This window comes from Vigna umbellata, chromosome 2 (genome assembly GCF_029865625.1).
Source record: "Vigna umbellata cultivar VRB3 chromosome 2, Vumbellata_1.0, whole genome shotgun sequence".
NCBI lineage: Eukaryota > Viridiplantae > Streptophyta > Magnoliopsida > Fabales > Fabaceae > Vigna > Vigna umbellata.
Window position 1 is genome coordinate 3,996,289 of NC_142166.1, and position 21,450 is coordinate 4,017,738.

The window sequence follows — 21,450 nt, forward strand, 5'->3', positions numbered from 1 at the left end:
CTATCAGTTTTTTTAAACACATTTGTATTTTCTAAAAAAATGTTAAGTGAATTTTTTTCTAATACATACAAATAAAAATTAAACAATAATTATTATAAGGACCCAATTGTGGTCCTTATCTCTAAATGCATATTCTCATTTTGTAAATGCATATTCTCTTCCGACATATCCAAGTGTGTGATAAAGCCACATTTGTCCCATCACTTTCTTCATTTCGTGCCTTTACAAGAAAACTATAATTTACAACTTAATTATGTTAAATAAAATCATCACATTTTTAAAAGAGTTTAACAAGTGTTCTAAAATAATACAAAAAATGAAAATTTATGTATTTAACTATATTAAAAATAAAAAAGAATCATTTTATAAATTTTATTTTAAAACGTTCGATAGTTAATGTTAAAGTGTAAAGTTCAACCCAATCAAGTAGTCTAAGCAATAATGATGATATGAAAACACGACCAAGAGATAAGTATTTGAGAATATTCGTATTTGATATTATTGAATATGGAAATATAAGTAGAATTGTTTAAAATTGAATTGCTTTTAAGATGATGATTATCCATGAAAGAAATAAAAAGAGAAGGAAACTAAACTAAATAACAACATTCGGATTATCTTGGTCCTAATCTGCTTATTTTAAAAATAATTTAAACAAATTGGGTGAGTTTGATTAAACTTAAAAACAATAACTTTAAACAAAAATTATTTATTTATTTATTTATAAGTATTTTTTATAAAAACAGCTTATTATCATATTCTTAAATAAGTGATTATTTTAATAAGTGTTTATTTCATAAATACTTCTTTTGAGTTTAACCAAACATTCTTCTTTATAAAAGAATGTAGTTTTTATGTTTTAAATTTTTTTAATAACTTAATTTACTTGTAATTAGCTAACATTAATATTAAAGATTGGAATGAACAAAATCATACATTTTTATTTCATGAATCATCTGACATATTTTAAAGCTGAGCATTCATAGTTACTACTCTAATTGACTTGCAATATCTCATCTTAATTTCTTAATTTCTTGCCAGCAAATTTACCATTTCATGGCATTTTATAATTTTTGTTATGACACAAACTCATATAAACAAGCCTTTTTCATTTCAGTTTTCAGAATATGCAGAAGCTACCCTGTTTTAAAGAATAAACTATCAAGTAGTACATATAATAAAGTATTCATAGTCTCAACTAATCTTCATAAGACATATTTAAGTATTTTAATTTATGATATGATGTGATAATTAGATACTATAAGATTCAAAAGTCACCTAATAATTTCAAAACTTGTACCTCAGTCAGAAACTAATACTTTCAATAGATGTTAAGTCCTTAAGAAGAAACACATGTGATTTCCTTCCTTGTGAAGAAACCCTTAGCATAGTAACAGAAAAAAGAGAGTAAAGAAGAAAGGTCTGATTGAAGGTCTGTCCCACCAGTACTCTTAAAAGTTACATTCTCTTATAACAAGAAAATATAATCAAATCAAACTATGTACAAAGGAAAATAATGTACAAAACCATCTTGCATGTATGAAATCCAGTATCCTTCAAGTAATTCTCCTTACAGAAAGGGTAGCTTACTTATATATAGGAATGATCCTTAATCCAGAAACACAAAAAGTTTATTTGCCCCTTTAGTCGGAGTAGTATTCACCATCATAGAATGAATCATCATCATCCCACTCATCATAAAGAAGAGATTTCAGCTGTTGTGCCCTCAATTGTTCTTGTATTCTGTCTCTGATTGCTGTTCCCTGGGATGTCAGAAAACTAACCAAATTAGTACATTACACATCAGAAGATCAATGCAATATTTAAGCAGGGAACAATGTCACATGATGCAAAGACTAGTCATTTGTTATTATAGTAAGCAATCTTTTGGAGAGGTAAAAGGAATCTACCATTTTATGGCAGCCTTCTTCAAACATCTCAAGAAATCCAGCAACCAATCGATCTGCATTTTCAACCCATTCATTAGGGTGCATTCCAGCAAATTTTCCCACCGTTTGAATCTGCAAATTTCAACAAATTAGTCATCACCAGTATATTGAATAGGAAAAAACACATTCAGCACTGTTCAACTCCTATATCAACTCCAGTGAGAGAACAATCTTGTCCTCACAAATTGATTTTGCAAAGCTAGACTCAAACTCAAATTCTAGTAATACAAAGAATAAAGATTATAATTCTTACAACCATTTGACACATTTTACTGTCCCTTCAGCAAGGGACAGAAAAAAATGACAATAATGTATATAATAGATTGCTGTGGTCTAATGAGATTCAAAACCTCTAAAGTGAAGAGATGTGTAAAGTGAGAAAGTAATGGTATATCTACCACTAATTTAAAGAAATTTATGTTTACAAAATGCTTTAGTTTAAGAGAATATTGGTGGATATGATCTCACTTTCTTCTACATATCTAACTTCACCATAATAGTATCATGTCGCCAATCACTTCAGTTCTCCTCTGATATATGTAATGTATTTACACATTTGTTCTATGATGAGAATAGACCTTACTAATGACAACAGATGTTTGGCACAAGATTTCCTAGAATATCAATTGAACATTAGATAAGTTATGTAATTTTCATTGTGATGATTTTTTGATTGTATCAGTAGATAATATTTGGTAGTCTAGGATGTTTCGATTTTCCACTTTACAATTTTTAAATCTTTATTTTACTTTTCTTTTTGTGCCTGTTGAATTTAGAGAGTAAGAGAACAGAATCTTTCGACAGAGACATTAGAAAATGGGAACGCTTCATAATTCAGTAGAATGTAGCACATGTTTCTTGTAGAATCAGTGGAGACTATCTCATAGGTTTCTACTGACTGAGTGAAACCTCCAGACACTATAATCAATGAGTACTAAATACGTATTCATGAGTGTACTAAGTTTGTTACAAATAAACCCTCTTGATTATATTGTAATAATAATAATAATAATATTGGATCTATGAAAGTTGAAAAGACAGTAGGATATTTCATAATCTACTGTTACCTTTTTTCCCACTTTCTCTTGTTGTTTCTTCACTCTCTCCTGCAATTTTTTAAGTCCCATGTTCATTCTCAATCTCTTCTCCTGTGAATAAGAGATTGTGTAACAAAGATAAGTTCCCCCACTAAGCAATGAAGCAAACCAATGATGAAACTGAATACTAAAACAATAAGAATTTGAAAGAAAGCAAAACAAAGGTGCTAACCAAAAGAACAAACCTTCACATAGCTGACACCTAGTTCCTTTCTTGTGTAACCACGGTCCAAATTACGCATTACATATTGATTATAATCTTTGATAATTCTCATTATAATATCAGAAGTAGAAATTCCATCAGTCCGCTTTGTTTCCTTAAATTTTCCAACAGACTTAACCTAGATAAGAAATTAAAAAGCACAAGATCATAAATTGCAGCAGAAAAGTTTGAGATGGTTACAGGTAGTCTTAATATGATACAGATTAACATGGTTAAATGTATGCAACCAGATGTAGGCCAATCAAAATATACTTTTTTAGAAAAAAAAAAAAACGGGCATAAAGAACTGAATGCTATGAGAAATAGATGTGAATGCTGCCAAACAGGCACAGGAAGAGAGGACATTCAAGTAATGGAAACTTAATTAGAACATGGTTCTATCACTTGAACTTACATATTCATACACATCCTTTCCAGCTCCACTTGCATCAGCATAACTATGATAATAGAAAAAGAAAGTAATAATATATATGAGAAGAACTAGAAGAAAATGGTACCATCATATATACTCAAGTGTTGCAATGCAAGCAGAACAGTATCATACGAATATTACAGAAGTATCACAAGACAACCAAGTGAAAATAATAATAATAATGATGATGATATTTCAAATTTGGCAACATATTTATATTGTACATACCCATAGGAGAGACCAATACGCATAGGCATATTGTATGGTAGTCGCCACATTAGAAATTGGGTCTGTCATATCCTAACCTCTTTTTTTTTCTCTTGAATAGAGATGAAATTATTATTATTATTATTACAATAACTGAAATGATGAAATTTTAATTTAAATTCGACTAAAATAATGTTTTAATAAATTTTAAAAATATTAAAGGCTTGTAAATATGTGATAATGATGAAAAATATATATAAAAACCAACTGTACGAAGAAATATAAAGAAAGAGAGAAAAATAAATTAAAAGATATAAGAAATACATAAATATAATTATACTTTATGTAATATGCATTGTTGTACCCATATCTTAATTTTAAAATATTACGTATTGAAATATACTTGATACTTGTATGATTGTATCCATATCTGTGCACACTTAAAGAAAAATAATAACAATCATAATAAATAAATGAAAACAAAAAGACCCGTCTAACAAAAGGCCAAATTTTACAATAGGTGTAAGCAAAATTTTGATTAAATTCATGAATCACAAACAGACACCAGAAAAAAGAGAGTGCTGTGATATAAATTCCGTGCAAGCCTTCAATAAAATTAGTTTAAGCAACAAGAACTACAAGAACCTAGATTGTCATAATTTTAGAAATTTGTAGCTTAATAATGCTTGGGAATTAGGGTTTTAAATTCAACCTCCCAATACGAGAATTCAAAATGCTGAAAGAAATTAAAGAACAAGCAGTAACACTTGCCAGACTTAATGTGAAGGGTTTTATAAAGGATATGATATTGTATAATCATAACATGCTATTTTGGTTATTTTTTATATAATTCAATTGGCCATTTCATGCCTATATCTTTTCTAGGAATTTGTTGTTTCCCTGTGTTTCTGTTGGATCATGTCCTTGGTCATAGTTTCATATCTATATCTTACATTGTATCCATGCTTCTTACTTAAGAACGTAATACAAAAGTAAAGAGTAGCCTGGGGTTGGTTAACCTTACGGAAGACTATCATGTGCCACATAGTCAATTTGATGCTTGTCAAGGAACTCCTTGGTGATTACCCATGGCGCATCTGGAATAACTTCATCAACCCACCTGGAGCAAGTACAATTTAAAATGCTTCACACACTAATATATAGTCTTAGCAATTAATAGATTCAAAATGCAAAGGTCTAATATAATGTAATCAGGAATTCAAAAGCAATTTATAAGTGAGACGAACAAATGGAATCAAGTTAATTTTTATTTTTTTAAGATTTCAACCACTAGTTAGATTTTAGGAGACGACTGAAAAAAAAAAAGACAGAGCTTGTCGTGGATGAAGAAATAATTTTCAAAGTAAAATGTATTGGAAGTAAAACCCATCGTCCAAAGTATATCCAGATGAAACAATACCAAAGAACCACCAACATATACAAATAAAATAAGGGTAATGAAATGAAAGCCAATAATTTGGTTAGAGCAACACAATAAGAACTTAGCTTCTGAAATCAGCTACAAGATGCAGCTAACTCAGAAAACCCTCAGCAGTAAGATAAAAAAAAGATTAACATTCATTATTAGAAGTGGACTTTAAGCCTAACTCAACCCCACAAAACCGGCTTGTAAGATGAGATTTGCACCTCACTTATATATTATAAATTAGTCTTATCTCTAGTCGATGTGGGACTTCCAACACACCTCCTTCACGCTGAGGTATACATATCTCGTGCGTGATAGTAGAAATTAATGGGTAGTCCCTACAAGCCGGTTTTGTGGGATTGAGTTAAGCTTAAAGTCCACTTCTAATATTCATTTCTACAACTACAAAATCTTATGATAATAGACTTTAAATTCAACTCAACCTCAGAAAATGAGTTTATAAATGGAGTTATGCATCTATTTATATATTATAACTTGATCATGTTGAATTTGCTAGGATAGACTATAATACCACTTTATGAAAGTGGATTTCAAACTTTACTCAACCTCATAAAATGATTCACTTAAATATTATAAATTGATCAAAGAACTTGGGCACTACAAATTAGCACAATCACAATTGTACTCAAGTAAGCAGCCACTTGAGTCCACAAACACTAGTTTTAATAATGGAAACGAAAAGCTGGACATCCAGGACCTGTCTATACTCTAAAATCAAAACTATAGCATTGTATGCATGTTTTTACAGTTACAATCTCACTCTCACGGTTTATCAGACTACTCTGAAAAATAGTCAACAAAATTATCGTAGTCAGAAACCATACAATCAATTTCCAATAAAAGGGTAAATGAAAGAAAGAGCCGGTAAGTTTCATAAGTGTAAAATCTTTCACTGACAGGGTAAAGAGTATCGACATCAACAAATTAGAAATCATAGTAAACATGATTTTTAAGATAGCTATTGAAAAATCCAAAAAAAAAAATCATATTTGACAATTTTTTATTGGTTGACCCCCTTTACAGAATATGTATAATTTACCCATAATTCTTTGATAACAAAGAAGCTTTCCCAGGAAGTGTACAGTAAATATGGGAACACCTGCAAAAACGAGTCAAAATTCAAACCCGAAAAAGAAAAGAGAACAAAACCTGCAGTGGCGAAGAGACTCATAGCGTTCCTTCTCAGTCATAACAGTTTTGCCCTTGTACTTATGGGTGATCTCATCATTGCAGCATCCAACAAGGAGATAAGTGTTCGGAAACCTTCAATTGAGAAAAAAACAAATGGATTTAAACAGCTTGAACATTTTCCCTCAAACAACAACTATGCTTAAAAAAGAAAGAAAAAAAAAATGACTCAGCAAAACACAGAAAACCCAGTTTTGAAGTGGTAAAATTAACCCAAATGAGAGTTAGTAGAGTGAAGTATGTTTAGTCCATGAACATGCACCAAACAACCCAAAAGAAATAAAACATGATGTCCAACTACAAGTCATAAAAAAATGTTCTTTCCAAAAGAAAAATGAAGTAGGGAGTATGAATTACAGTTTCTTAGCCTGCTCAAGAGAACGGGCATGACCGAAGTGAAAGAGATCATAAATCCCGTCAGCATAAACTCGAACAGGAGTTTCCTTGCAACTCTTTTCCATAACTTTTTGCTCTTCTTCTTCCATCACTATTTCTCTCCTTCTGAGTCAATAAATAAAAGAGAGTGCGTGTCAATGAGGTCCAAGATCAGGCTATGATCTTCCCAACCGTTTCTCTGGACCCACCTGAGCCCCGCCCCACCCCACCCCGAAACCCGAAATCCACGGCAATGGTGAGTTTGCCGTATTTCTTTGATAGACACAAAAAAAATAAAAATAAATAATATATATATATATATATATATATATATATATATATATATATATATATATATATATATATATATATAGCTTTATTTGACTACGCTCAAACATGTCTCATGTAACAAAAAAGCAAGGCTAAAAGGTATTCATATTTTTTTTTTTTTTTAAAAAAAAGTAATAGTTGACCAAATATTATATTTAAAATTGAAAATCAATATATTTGACATTGAAATATTTGTGTGTTTTCTGGTTTTTAGTGACTCTATTTATTTATAGAATCTAAAAAAAAACTGAAATTATTATTAGTTAACAGAAATTACTGATTTTGGTTTTTCGACTTTTAGACATGTTTAACCAATTTAATTCGAGCACATAGTTATAGCTGGATTCCTAGTTACTGTCTTTTAAAGAAACTAAACTCATTATATTCTTAATTTTTTTTTTAAATTTTTAAAATAATAATATTGTTTTCTATCTAATAAATATTATTTAGTTAGCAACACACTACAACAAAAAAAGCAAAAACATTTTTGTTTTATTTTATTACTTAATAATAATATATAATGACCTAAATATTTTAAATGAAAATGGAATATAATATATACATATAAAGATAATTTTTATCGCTATGATAATAGTTATTATTATTTTAGAAATCATATTATGGATTTTCGAAATATATCTGAGTTTTGCAAAACTTAAAGGATAATAATTTGTTGGGTTAAATATGTTTTTAGTCCTTAAACTATTATTGACCGTTTCTGGTTTTCGTCCCTCTTCCAAAATAAGGTACAATTTAGTCCTCAATCTTTAAAAAACGAACGTTTTTTAAAGATTGAGGACTAAATTGTACCTTATTTTGGAAGAGGGACGAAAACCAGAAACGGTCAATAGTTTAAGGACTAAAAACATATTTAACCCTAATTTGTTATGTCATTTAAGTTGAATGTTAACAACTTTTTCATAATAACTTTTTGAGAATGGCCACATGTGATTATTCTATTGGTAATGTAAGTTGTCAAAAAAAAATTATTAAAATAATATTTTCCTATTTTGAGTATTGATAAACAAAGGTAGAGTGGAATTGAATGGTAAAGATTCTTAATCTAAAATACTTCTCTTTTTTCTTTTATTTTTTACAATGAATAAACTGCAAAATAGTAAAATCTTAATCTAATAAGGAAGGAAATAAGTATTCAATTAGAATTTTGAATAATAATTTTATGATATTTAAGATTATTTTAAAATAATATTTTTAAAGAATTTTTTAAAAGAAACTCATTAGAATTTTTTTTTTAAAAAAGATCTAATATCGAACATAGAAAAATCAATTAAAATTTAATTTTGTTATATTATATTATTTAAAAAATATATTATTTAGGAAAATTTTATAAAATATTAATTTTATAATATAATTTAAAATAAAATTTATTTTATAATGGTACGTAGAAAAAAATAATGAAAAATATAAGATAAATTTATAATTTTATAACATTAACATCATTTCTGTTGTTAATAATAATTAAAAGTTACATTAATAAAATAATAAATTAATTTTATTCTATTCATTTTCTAATTAAAATTAAAATTTAATATTTTCAAGTAATTATTTTAAATTACCTTCCATAATTTTAATTTTAATTTTTAATTGTTTTTTCTTATTTTCTCCTCTTCATTTTAGAAAAAAAATCAAATAGATCCATTTAGTAAAATGATTTTTTAATAAATTTATTTTGGAAATAATATTTCAAAATATTTATTTAAGAAATTTACAAAAAATGTTAAAATTTAAAAAATTAGAGATTCTATGTGGTGACTTTATAAAAGCAAACTAAATTTAGTATTTGGTTACAATTATATAAAAAGTGAGTATTAATTTGTTTGAGTATGACATTACAAAAGTGTTTTTCCTAATACATAAAACATCCTGTAAATGCTATTAAAATAATATATTTGTTTAAAGAATTTTTTTTAATTACAAATGATTATTATATTTTACTATTTTAAATTATATTTTAACATTAACTCAATACCAAATAAACAACTTCTATTAAAAATAGTTCTTATATATTTATTCAAATATATATGCTAATTAATAAATTCGCAGATGGTTAAAGAAAATCATCTAGGAAAAAAATTATTACTAGAAAAGTAACTTTACACATTAGCAAAAACTTGTATATTTATGGACATGTTACATAAATTTTCCAATCAGCTAAAAAAGTTATCTTAAAAGGATAAGAGATTTTAAATTTGAGGTTTGAAGTGCATCAAATTAAGAGGTTCATACAAAATTAACTCAGAAGATAAATTATTGATAAAAGTGCATATAAAGATTCTACAATGAATTGAAAATATCTTTAAATACATGTTTCTTTTCTTTTCATGCATATGTGTTTATATTTTCTTATTTATTTTTTACTTTCAAATTAATAATTTTTTTATTCTCTAATTTGTTTATATATGTAAAAGTCACCAGGATTCTTAAAACTAAAAAATCACAATCATAAGAAAAAGCCATAATGGTGAGAAGCTTAAAATATAATACAACAATGAGAACTGTAAACTGTAAGAGAATTTAGAAGAATACATTTTAACACTATCCTATCAATCCTATCAATGATTAAGAAAAGTGTCATGGAATCAATCAAATTTGGAATTAAACAAATGACTGTCTTGATATCACATTCTGAGAAATCAAAATATCTGAAAGAAACATTACAAGCTCTAAGATCAACTACAGTAAAAAAGTAGCAACATAAATTTTTAGAGAGTGGAAGTGTATGCCTCCTCCTCTAAAAAACCTAATCATGGCTTTGTGTTTGAGTTAGCAGAAATTTCCTGAAAGAAGCATTATAACAAAAATGGTTAGTCCAAATGGGCAAGGATGCATTCAACTTGAGTCAGAAGTATGAATTACATGTGACATGTATTTGAGCAAGGATATATCATAAAATATTGATTACCTTAGTGCAGATGTATATGTAATGGACATCAGGATTCCTTCCTAGAGCTTCCTCCACAGAGGTTCCATCATCATTGAGGGGAACAGGTTTTGTAAGCTCCCAAACTGGTTGATCAGATTTCTCTTCTGAGGCAAGTTTCTCTGCATGTACCATGACACTGGTTATAGACTAGGGCTTACTTTACAATCAAATTTTTAATACATAATATACTTGATACAAACTGATTTTAACTTGCTGCATAACTCCCTAATTCTTTTTTTTTATACTATTGCTTATTTAGAAACTTGTCTATTCTAACTTTTGTGTTATCTGGGACTTCTGGCTTACAAAATTAAATGACAGAAAGGCAAATTTAGAGGTATGTAGATAAGCATCTGAGAGAGATATAGAACAGAAAGTATGTAACTTGGAATACAAAATGACAATGACAGTAAGATTGAAGCCAACCTATGACATGGAGTTTTATTGTCCATGAGCATGATTCTCGTAGCAAACGTAGGCGATATAGCGGAGCTCCATATGTCACCTGCAGATTTTACAACCATTGAAGCCTACCCAGGTGAGATGCAAAGGCACATTCTATTCATTGGAGAGTAAACACTGATGCTTAAACAGAGTTAAATACATTTTTAGCTCCTTTACTTCGACAGAAAATTAAAATTTGTCATCCCAAATTTTGTTACAGTTTGGTCATTAAACTTTAAAAATTAATAGATATAATCCTCTTAATTTAACTACATCACATTTTTATGACGTGTCGAAATACATTTCAGAGTGACTTCTGAGTTGACATGTTTTAACTCAAATGTCAACCTAAAACGTTATTTATATTTTTGTCCTCGAGCAGAGGACTATATCCATTTGTTCATAAAAAACTAAAATGTATCAAAGTTTAGAACAAATATGAATTTTAATTTCTTGTCCAAGCTGAGGATCTACAAAGATATTTAACCACTATAAACATATTTAATCGACATAAATAAAGAGATGCTATTACCAGAACATAAACTCCTTTATCCTTGAGGACCCTATAGTGTGTCATCAACTGCTTCAATAATGGTGAACAGATCAAGAATAAAAAAAATTCAAAATAAAACAGATCAATTGTAGACTTTTGTTCATGGTTTTATTATACCTCCAGATCTCCTCAAGCATTTTTGTAGCATTTTGTCTTGAATTATTTCCACACTACAAACAAAAATATGTAAAGACCAAACTATAAGACTTGTCAAACATACTTGCATTTCGATGAACCATCACTACACTCACCAAGATAGAGTCAAGAGTCCCTGAAAAGCAAAAGCAAACGGTATCAGCACAATTCATTGTCAAATATGAACTTTTTATAACAAAAACAGATAAAAAAAAAACTAAAATTAAACAGTGAGCACACCTTTGTCAATAGCAGCATCAAAAGACTCTGATTCAAAATCACTCATGTTTCTCACATCCATTTTCACATCTGCCCAATTATTAAGGATACATCAGACTCAACATTATTAACTTCTTTGTTAAAATCTATGAAGTTTAATACTTTATAACGAATTTGTTGTTGACATTTTCAATAACTAACTCAACATTGATAGATAATGTAAAAAATGATTCATAGACAGACACAGCAATGCACAATTAAACTCTTCTACGATTACATAACATGTAAAGTTGACACAGACAAATCACAAAGCAGAAAGGATACATTTCAATTGGGGGAAATCTTGGTATTTGCTTTTCATAGCTTCAATAACCACCGAAGATATATCAATGTTGACAACATCTGTGTAACCGCCATCAACCACCATGCCTTCGCTGAAGGCTGAAAACACCACAACAAAAAATAAAAACCCAAAGAACATAAAAATGTAATTTTTCTAGAATCCAAAGAAAGAGGCATGTACCCATAATGAGATCTGAATAAAAGACGAAAAAAAAAAGAGAAAAGAAGAAGAAGGGTAGGAGAAGAAAAGGTGCCTGAGTTGCCACAACCAACGATGAGGATGCGTTGTGTAGGAGGGACATAGAGGCTGATGATGGGAGCCAAAGTGATGTACTTTTGATACCAATCGAAGGGACCAGGTTCGTTGGTGTAGCGGTTGTCCCAGTACCATGGCTCACCGTAGGCTTGGGTACTTGACGTCATAACTCTCTGCGTATGGAAATTGAATGGTGTGAGTCCAATTCAATGCCTTATTGAGGAAGATGTTGCAGTCACAAACTTTGTTTTGTTCCAAATCTTGAAATGGAAAGAAGATGAGAGAAGTGATCGAAAGAAAGTAACATCTACTTCTTTAACGTGGCATTCAACCATGTGCTCCCTCCTTTCTCACTGCATCACCCAAATGCGGTTTCAATTTTTCTTTCTTAATAAATATACTTCTTCCATTATTTTCATCATCATCATACTCTAGTAAATAAAATATATTTTATTTATGTTTTCGTTTAAAGTCATTTTATTTTTTATTTTTGGAAATTAAAACATAAATCTCTTTCCAATAGTTTTTTTTTCTTTAAATTAATATTTAGCTCATTTAATTAAAATGTGTCCCTGTCTCACCGATAATCACGAAGCGATTGCCAATAACAAGTAACCAAATGTTTGTTTGATCATTTGATGTGATACACGTTACGTGACACTAATGCACACCATGTGTCTGATTAATGTGCCCTATGGCCACACACAGATTAAGACGACCAATGCTTCTTTCTCACGTCTAGTTGAAGACTTATGTGTTTTGGTTTGTTGAACGCTAAGGCGACGTCACAAAGTAGTTAAAGGTTCACTTGTTAGTTTATGGTGGTTTTTGGTATATGTTGGATGTCAGCTTTTATGTCAACTTCAGTGACACATTGAAATACAAACAGTTTCATCTTGATTGCACACTATAAAGGAAATCGAAAGCTTTCAATAATTATGCTCATGTTGACATCATTCTTAGCTGAATTCCATGTCCGGTAAAAGCAGAAAAAAAGAAGAGTTTCACAAGATTTGCAAAGAATTTGTGGTGCAAAACGTTTGCATTGATAATCCCGGAATTCAATGAAATTTGATAGTTCTCTTCTTCCATAACTACAATTCCAATAGAGGTAGTAAAACACAAACCTATTGCTAGCTATATATTAGAATGAAAACTAGCTTTCGCAATCTAAGGAATAGATATTTCTATAGGCCTATTGAGCTGTTGTTTATGTTTCAAAGAAACAAAGTTCTGCCATAAACTCTTGGCGTTTGGGGCAATACCATGCAACTGCTTTTGCTGAACCAAGCACTTGCAATGCATATTCCAAAGCAAATACAGGTTCCTGTGCATGAATAGGCCAATCAGGGTTCTTCAGATCAACTTTAATTCCAGAATCAACTCTAAAACTGACAGGACCAACAATCTGCAAGATATAATGAAGTGTTTTGGTTAACATTACAGCAGCATTTTGGACCAAATGCTTGAAAAATTTGCAGTGCAAGATTAGAAACATGAGATTGGAAAAAGAATAGATAGAATCAATGAGGTGGAGACCGTCAGAGGCAGGATAGTGAAATTGAAATTATGATTTTTTATTTATTAATTAATAATGATATCATGCATCTACTTATGGACAAACAATAGGAAACCAATAAAGAAGAACGACCGTCAGAGGCAGGATAGTGAAATTGAAATTTTGATTTTTTATTTATTAATTAATAATGATAGCATGCATCTACTTATGGACAAACAATAGGAAACCAATAAAGAAGAACAAGTTTTTTCTGTAGCAACTAATTAGCAAAGGCCCGGATTGGATAGATTTTTTCATAAGCATTTATGGGAGGAGAAAATAAGAAGCCAAGATGAATTAAAGTTAAACTTCTCCCATAAGTTAAATCAACTTAAGCAATTGAACTTCTATAAATGTTTTTTCATTTAACATCATCAAAACATGAGGTAAATAGTTGACTTTAGCTTATGCAAGAAGTTCAATCCATTTTACCTCTTTTTACTTTCTTCTCTTACAAGCGTTTACAGAAAAATTTATTCCAACAGTGCCAAAATGTCCTTTGAGATAAAGCTTACTAATCAGAAGAAGTTTTAAAACACTGAAATCATGCAAATTTGTGAAATAATTGATTGAGAGGTACCTGCTGCTGAAGTGATAATGTAGCATTGGGTAAAATCGCCTGAACAGCTTCCAAGCTGGGCTTTTGAGAATTGAGAAGATCTTGAGTTAGACCAGTTGCAGCTGAAAGAAATTTGAAACCAGAAGGGAAATCCAGCCGGGCCTGAAATCGGGTAAGATCTAGAAAAGGCCTCTGGAAGTTTCCATGTTGAGCCGTGAATGAAACGGATGCAAACATATCTGCTACAAAGGAAGACTTTACTCCAGAAACCTGGAGAATATATCCTGGACTACCATCTTCTATTTGTGCTCTTGCTGAATTATCCCCAAATGCGGCAGTTGAAGCAGCACCTTCCCATTAAAGAATTCAAGGAAACAATAAGCATACTCTAAAACCATCCACAGCTTCAAGAAACAACAGGGCAATGCTCCAGATAAAAGATCTTTGTGATGTGATCATTACCAATGTATTTGATAATTTGTTACACGGGTTACCCTCTTTGTACACTATCTTAAGTAATACATACATCCCAGAGGCTCTCAAATCCTTTCATTTAGAACAATAAACATGCATGTGAAATGTTAAGAAAATGTCTAACAGTTTCCTCACTTCTTCGCTAAGAAAATGTGTCAGCAAAAAACGTTACAAACAAGAAGAAAATTTACCAATAATCCCTGAGGCAGACACGTGAGGATTTGAAAGAAACACGTCATACGGTTGCACCAATTTCAACTTCGGAGCTTCACTTCTCCAAATATCAACTTTTTTCCTGTAAGAAACGGCACTTTTGAAGGCCAAGCCAGGAAGTAGAGAAGGTGGTACTCTATTATTATGGTTATGAGTATTTTGAAACTGCTTGGGTGACCCAGAAGTGTAGTGTGCCGACAAATGATAAGCGGTGGAAGAGTCACTGGTTGTCACAGAAGCAAGATCAACTGCAGTTGAAAATGGAACATCCCAGTAATTACCGGTGTTATTATCAACAAAAAGACCAGGAGAAACTGCCTCCACTGTTAGATCATGATCTGGAAACTACAACCACACACCAATAAAATTTTGTGAGTAAAAAGACCAAAATCTAGTTCAATTTCATGTAAGAAAGTTACTGTAGGAAAAAAGAAAGTAGATCGTTGATGTAAACCGGATCAATATTATGATCAACTGAGAATAACAAAATATATCTTTGGGATGCGCAAGGGGAGACATTCAAATGCTAACCTTATGGTGCAAGACGAATTTCCCACGAGGCTTTTCGGCATCATCATAAGCATCTAAGCCAAAAAACAATGTATCATTTTCCCCCAACTGAAACTCTGAAGAGAAACCCAAGGCATACAAGGACTTCTGCTGCAAATGTCTCCCAAAGGTTTTTAACCAAGAGGAAACCCCCTTTGGCTTCTCCTCACTGCTCTTAACAGAGGAAACAAACCTCTGCAAATTGAACTGACCCAGTAAAAATAAAACCCTGCAAAACTCTCACACTGAGTATCAGTTACACACACACACACACACACAGCTCACTTACAACAACAAGAACAAAGCCATGTCCCACAAGGTAAAATGAGATACATGGATCACAGGTCCCCAATAAAGACCAAATCTTCAGAGATATTATATACTAATAGATTCCTTCCTCCAATATCTTTTTCACAATATTAAAAACCATACAGTCTACACTTCACACAAGCAATCATTAACACAACTAATTGTTAAACTAATGAAAACAATCACTGAATACAGTCTACACTTCACACAAGCAATCATTAACACAACTAATTGTTAAACTAATGAAAACAATCACTGAATTAATCATTTTTATAACAGCAATACCATCTAATCTAAGATGCAACCTGAGTGGACTACATTAAACACACAAAAAAAAATCCAACACTCCCAGAAACGAAAAGGGGCAAAATGCAGAAAAAGATTGAAACTTTAGTGGAGAATTGAGTTAGCATACCAATCATCAGAAAAGGGGAGGGAGATAAGACGGTGGAGGGAGAGGCCATGAGGTTTGGAGTAGGAGGGAATGAGAGGGGCATTCATGAAACGGTGCATGAACTCGAGTTGTCTGGGTCTGGAAAGCCTTGTGCCTCGTGAGAGACCCAAGGGAAGAGGGTCCCCTGGGACGGCACGGGCCAAGCCATCAAGGGTTTGAGGAGTTGAAATGTCCAAATCCCAAAACCCTCCTCCATCCATTACCCATCTGAGTTTCTTCATCACAGTCCAATGAATTGAATCAACCAATCAATCAACGGCTATTCTTCTTCTTCTTCTTCTTCTTCTTCTTCTTCACTCACTCATCCACTAACTTCTGTCACACTCACTTTGCCAAACTCAGCCACCCAATCCAACCACACTCATCAAGTTATCAATACTTTCAAGTTTAAACCAAAATAATGGAAAATGGGCATTTCTACTCAAACTAACTACTGAAGAAGAGAGCTTCTAACGGAAGAGAAAATACTATTAATCTAGTTCTCCTCAGGACTTGTCACTAGTCAAGTTTTTTTACTACATAGGTTTCCCAAAGAATCAATGGACGGGGTGAGTAACCCAAAGTTTCTTTTTTATCCTATTAAGCATATTTAATATTAAAAATTTGAAAATAAATTATATAAATATGTAGATTCTTTATTGCCAACAAACTAAAAGTAAACAAGTCTAAAAATTAATTTAAGGACAAAAACCATTTAAAAAATATATTTTTTGGGAGGTCAAAATAAACTAGTTTAGAAAAGAATATAAAATAGTTTCTTTTAAATATGTGAAAGTAAATTATAAAATCTTGATCATTCAATTTTAATAAATCATCAGTTGTAGTTTTCTTTTAAATTTTAAATATAATCGAAATATGTTATACTACTTTGATCATTTCCACCACACAGCTTCTACCTCCTATCTTATTTCATTTTCTTCTTCTTTTAAATAAGACTTTTGAATAAATTTTTCTAAACATATTAAATGAACATACATTTTAAACTAATATATAATTTTGAAATTAACTACAATTCAAACCAGAGAAATAATAAAATATAAAATAAAAATATCTATTTTTGATAAATATTTCAAAACAAATAGTATTGATATAAATGTATCAGGGCTTATTTGACCTAATGTATTATTAGCTTAACATTCTTTTCAGTTAAAGCTAAATAAATATTTATCAAAATAAGTAAAAATTGTTTCTCTGTTTTTCTATTTCTAGATTAAAATTTCCTTTAAAGTTAAACTTTATTAGTTCAAAAATATAAACTTTTTAGTTATATTTTAAAATGAAAAAAAATGTTTATAAATAATAATTAATTTGATTTGTAAAATATTATTTTAATAATGATAAAACATTAAAATATAGGTATTTCAAACAATTAATCATAAGATAAAATAAAATAAACTGAAAAAACGATGTATATAAAGGAACATGACACAGAATAAAGCAAAAAACAAAATTACTAAAGGAAAATGACACAAAACAGAAACAAAACAACTAATAAGAGTGTGCAAGGTAGGGATTGCTTGAAGCATTTGAAGTATGAAGCAAGTAAACTTTATAAAGTGTAAAGTAAAAGAGAAAAAAAAAAGGATAAAAGGAAAAGAAATATTATATTAAAGGAATCTAATAAAGTAGAAAAGTTAAATAATCGTTCGATGTAATTTTTGTCAACATATTTTAGGAAGTTTTGTCATCTCAAAATTCAATGATTATTTATTATCACGTAAAAATTTATTAAAAAAAAATAATATAAAACATGTAAAACCACATCAAATTTATGTTATAAACTTAAAATGAAATTCATTAACACTTAAATTAAACCACGCTTATTTTCTATGTAATTCTTCTGGATGTTCTTTGGTTTGTGGTAGATGGTCTGCAATGAATTCATCTAAGCTGTTTCAGAACTCTGTATAGTATCAAAACTGCTAGTTACAACATCTGTTTGCTCTTTTTGCGATCAACAAGTTTCACTTACAACATTTTGCCTATAATTTCACTCATCATACTGCTAAATCAGAAGTATGATATTCAAAACCATTCTACATATTTAAAGATATGTTAAGGTCTACAACTCAATCGTCATCACTGCCAGAGATAGAAAATATCGAACCCTTCATTTGAGATTTTCCCTGTAGTAGTTTGCTATCTTTCAATATTCGGAATGGAATAGTAGGATCATGCTTGGTGATAGAAACCCCAAGATTCCGTGAAGCTGAAAGAAGACGAGTTCCGATTCTTGATTTTCTAGTTTTGCTCCCTGATAAAGGACGTTTACCAGGTTTCAATTTTCTGTTTTTGCTTCTTGATTTTTTGGAAACCAATGGAGTATGCAAGACATGTGGAGATGTTTTGGGAGTGAAATGAGGCAGGGAATCTCTTTGTATTTTCAAGCAACCACGTTCTCTGGCGTTTGAATGAACTTCAATCTCACTATGCACAGCTCTAGAGGTAAGATCTGAGTTTGAAGAGCTGCTAAAATTGTCAATGCCATTGAAACTTGTAAAATATTTATTGATTATACCTGTGACTGATATCAATTGTGTTGACATGTTACTGTGGCTGCTTTGCATCGAGTTAGGATGCAACTCAACCAGATTTTCAAATTTATTCTCTGGCATTACGTTTGAACTCTTAGCCATACCAGTAGGTTTGTCTCCAAATATGCAGGGATGTCTTTCTGACATTCCAGTGGCTGCATTTTGAGCTTGATTTTCATGAGAGATTTCATTTTCCTCCAGCTTCTTTGAAACAAGATTAGTGATTTCATGTTCTTCCACCAAACATGCTCCGGGTTGGAACCCTTTTATTTTCTTTTCCTCACTGTTACATCTTGTCTTGTCACCTTTGCAGACCATTAAGTCCTTATGTTTTTGTAGAACATCTTCATCACAGGGTGAACAAGGAGTACACAAGCATTTTAAGTGCTTAACTTCCACATGAAGAAACCATGTTCCTAGCATCGCAGGGAAAGCAAACTTTATAGGAAAGGAATCAGGGAGGTAGTAGAAGAATGATTTTCGCTTCACCTGGGAGAATACGAATAAACTTATTGAGCACAAGCTTAATGTTACAAAATTCATAAAAGTATACATAGATACTGAAACAGAAAGTAAAGTACTTACCATTAATCCATTGACTTGAATCTCTCCAATATCTGGTAAACAACTGAGGTGTGCTTTCTCAAAGTCTCCTGCAGAACAATCATTGCATCAAGTATTTTTCATGCCAAAACCTAACATACACCATGTTGAACCACAATTTCATCAATGCCTTTTTTTTTTTTTGTGAATGATGACAATTTGTAAAATCAACAGTACTACAGAACTTTAATTTATCCAAAAAAAGACTAACCAGAATTGGATACAAAGCATTTAATGGAAGACTCAAACTCACATAAAATTAGATTTTGAACATGCCCCGTGAAACCCCCCACTTTTATGAAGAAAGGAAAGATCATCACATAAGAAAAAACACAAAAACTAATGAACTCTGTCTTGTCTGAGTAAAACAAATTACAAGCAATGATGCACAAATACTTCAATTTATGTCACACATCCATGTCAAATACATATTCGGATCCCATACTTTAAATGAATGAAGTATGCAATCTATAAAACAATAACACTTTAATGATAACAATAATTAACAATTTTTTATTTATTTTGACAACACTTAATACACTTGATTTTAATTTGGATTCACACGATACCTATCATACATTTATCATGTTTTTAAGAACTTTTATACTTTTTTCAATATACATATATCATATTGTATCCTATTATTTTCAAAACAAGTGCATCAGCATATCATATACGTGTAAGAGAATGATAGTAGTACATGCATCTTGACCCTCGAGACTGAGATCTCAACATTGAAGTCCATAACAAATTCAATTCAATATGATATGCATTTATGTAAAATGTTGAAATTGATTACATGGTTTCACTGGTGAGTTGCATTAATGCCAGATATGTCCTATAACAATCATCACGTAGCGGCGGAAATCTCCAAGATACATTTAGTGCACAAATTCAACATGGTGAGCTTTCGCCACTAAGTTTAATCTTTTATTCTCAAACATAATTGGAAACTAACGGTAGGCCATGATGGAGATTGAGACAGTTTGATTTCAACAAACTCCACATTAGATACCCTAACATGCTTGAGATTGAGACAAAAGGGGAGATTTCAAGCAATAAATGAAAGGTAACGAGATAAAAATAAAAAATATATCTATACCTTGCTAAAGACCAGCATTGTTATCATAAAACATGCCGAAGAAATATACAACTCATAAGACAGAACCTCCTCCTCAAAGTCATCATTGCAGCAACAATTCATATCAAACAAAGCGATAAATGGCAGAAAAGGTTGCAACTTGCAAGTGAAATCCATAGCCCAATGGCAAAATCTTCAAATGGGTAAAATATTTAAACCAAGAACCTGAAGGGTAGTAGAAAAATAATAGTATTTTTTGCTTTTTAAGTGCTGTGGACTTACTTTTGAGAGATGCAGATGTAATGTTAGGAGAGGCATTGAAGGCGATGCGAGTGCCTAAGTTAGTGTCGGCAAAGACTGTAACCGGAGCTTCACCACCCATCGCGCGTGGCTTGCGGCTGTGTTGTTCGGAAGTCCTAGGATGACGAAGTCTTCAGTTAAGTGTTCAACCAAACCAATGGGTTTGTTCATTCAGAAGAAAACAGTGAAGGAATTGAAGAAAGAAACTTTAGCTGCTCATAAATTTTGGGGCGCTTCTTCCTGCACCTCCATATTTTCTCCCTCGCAGGCCCAGGCCCATCTTTGTCCTTTTCTTTTTATCTTCAATAAAATAGAATAATGTTAGTTTTTTTTTATCACAAAAGTACTACCAAAATAAAAGAATAAAGAATTACATGCTCATTATTATTGTAAGAAACAAAGGTATTATTTGTGCAATCAATTCAATTGTGTACTTATGAGCATAAATTTCAATAGAGTAAGTTAAGTTTTTATTTTCACTACTCGTTAAAACTAATACTTATTATATATCTTATTAATTACCATCTTTTATTATATCAATTTTCAAGATGGATTCTCAACTTCCTTTTTATTTTAATATGATTTAAACTAATACGTATTATTATGTATCTTATTGATAACAATTTTTATCATATGAATTTCCCTTTAGTAAGATAAAATCAGAACAAATCCTGAGTGAATTTTCTGTTATTATT

The 21,450-nt window shown here is 30.7% G+C and overlaps 4 protein-coding genes across 6 annotated transcripts; all 4 read right to left on the bottom strand.

The window, feature by feature from the left end:
- Window positions 1-1,408: 1,408 nt before the first annotated feature.
- Window positions 1,409-7,116, bottom strand: LOC124838915 (choline-phosphate cytidylyltransferase 1-like). Its single transcript, XM_047314640.2, has 8 exons — window positions 6,881-7,116; window positions 6,485-6,598; window positions 4,913-5,008; window positions 3,664-3,706; window positions 3,232-3,387; window positions 3,017-3,097; window positions 1,911-2,021; window positions 1,409-1,763 (listed from the first exon to the last, which is right to left on the bottom strand). Exons 1-8 carry the CDS (start codon window positions 7,006-7,008, stop codon window positions 1,644-1,646), a joined length of 849 nt encoding a protein of 282 aa, XP_047170596.1. The 5' UTR covers window positions 7,009-7,116; the 3' UTR covers window positions 1,409-1,643.
- Window positions 7,117-9,823: 2,707 nt separating this feature from the next.
- LOC124838923 (S-adenosyl-L-methionine-dependent methyltransferases superfamily protein) lies at window positions 9,824-12,547 on the bottom strand. Its single transcript, XM_047314651.2, has 10 exons — window positions 12,433-12,547; window positions 12,120-12,294; window positions 11,848-11,964; window positions 11,545-11,613; window positions 11,421-11,440; window positions 11,287-11,339; window positions 11,149-11,179; window positions 10,599-10,677; window positions 10,152-10,291; window positions 9,824-10,026 (listed from the first exon to the last, which is right to left on the bottom strand). Exons 1-10 carry the CDS (start codon window positions 12,454-12,456, stop codon window positions 9,994-9,996), a joined length of 741 nt encoding a protein of 246 aa, XP_047170607.1. The 5' UTR covers window positions 12,457-12,547; the 3' UTR covers window positions 9,824-9,993.
- A 484-nt stretch (window positions 12,548-13,031) lies between these two features.
- Window positions 13,032-16,767, bottom strand: PDE320 (pigment defective 320). The gene is made up of 5 exons (XM_047314649.2): window positions 16,199-16,767; window positions 15,457-15,703; window positions 14,904-15,270; window positions 14,260-14,588; window positions 13,032-13,529 (listed from the first exon to the last, which is right to left on the bottom strand). Exons 1-5 carry the CDS (start codon window positions 16,456-16,458, stop codon window positions 13,332-13,334), a joined length of 1,401 nt encoding a protein of 466 aa, XP_047170605.1. The 5' UTR covers window positions 16,459-16,767; the 3' UTR covers window positions 13,032-13,331.
- Window positions 16,768-18,117: 1,350 nt separating this feature from the next.
- Window positions 18,118-20,941, bottom strand: LOC124838891 (uncharacterized). Of its 3 annotated transcripts, none has more exons than XM_047314605.2 (3): window positions 20,738-20,941; window positions 19,357-19,424; window positions 18,118-19,260 (listed from the first exon to the last, which is right to left on the bottom strand). In XM_047314605.2, the coding sequence occupies exons 1-3, from the start codon at window positions 20,835-20,837 to the stop codon at window positions 18,307-18,309; spliced, it is 1,122 nt and encodes a 373-aa protein (XP_047170561.1). In that variant the 5' UTR covers window positions 20,838-20,941; the 3' UTR covers window positions 18,118-18,306. The 3 variants fall into 3 exon arrangements, with proteins under 3 accessions (XP_047170561.1, XP_087962617.1, XP_087962618.1); XM_088106491.1 differs by having other exon boundaries at window positions 19,357-19,466; window positions 20,738-20,864; XM_088106492.1 differs by lacking the exon at window positions 20,738-20,941 and adding an exon at window positions 20,477-20,728.
- Window positions 20,942-21,450: the final 509 nt, after the last annotated feature.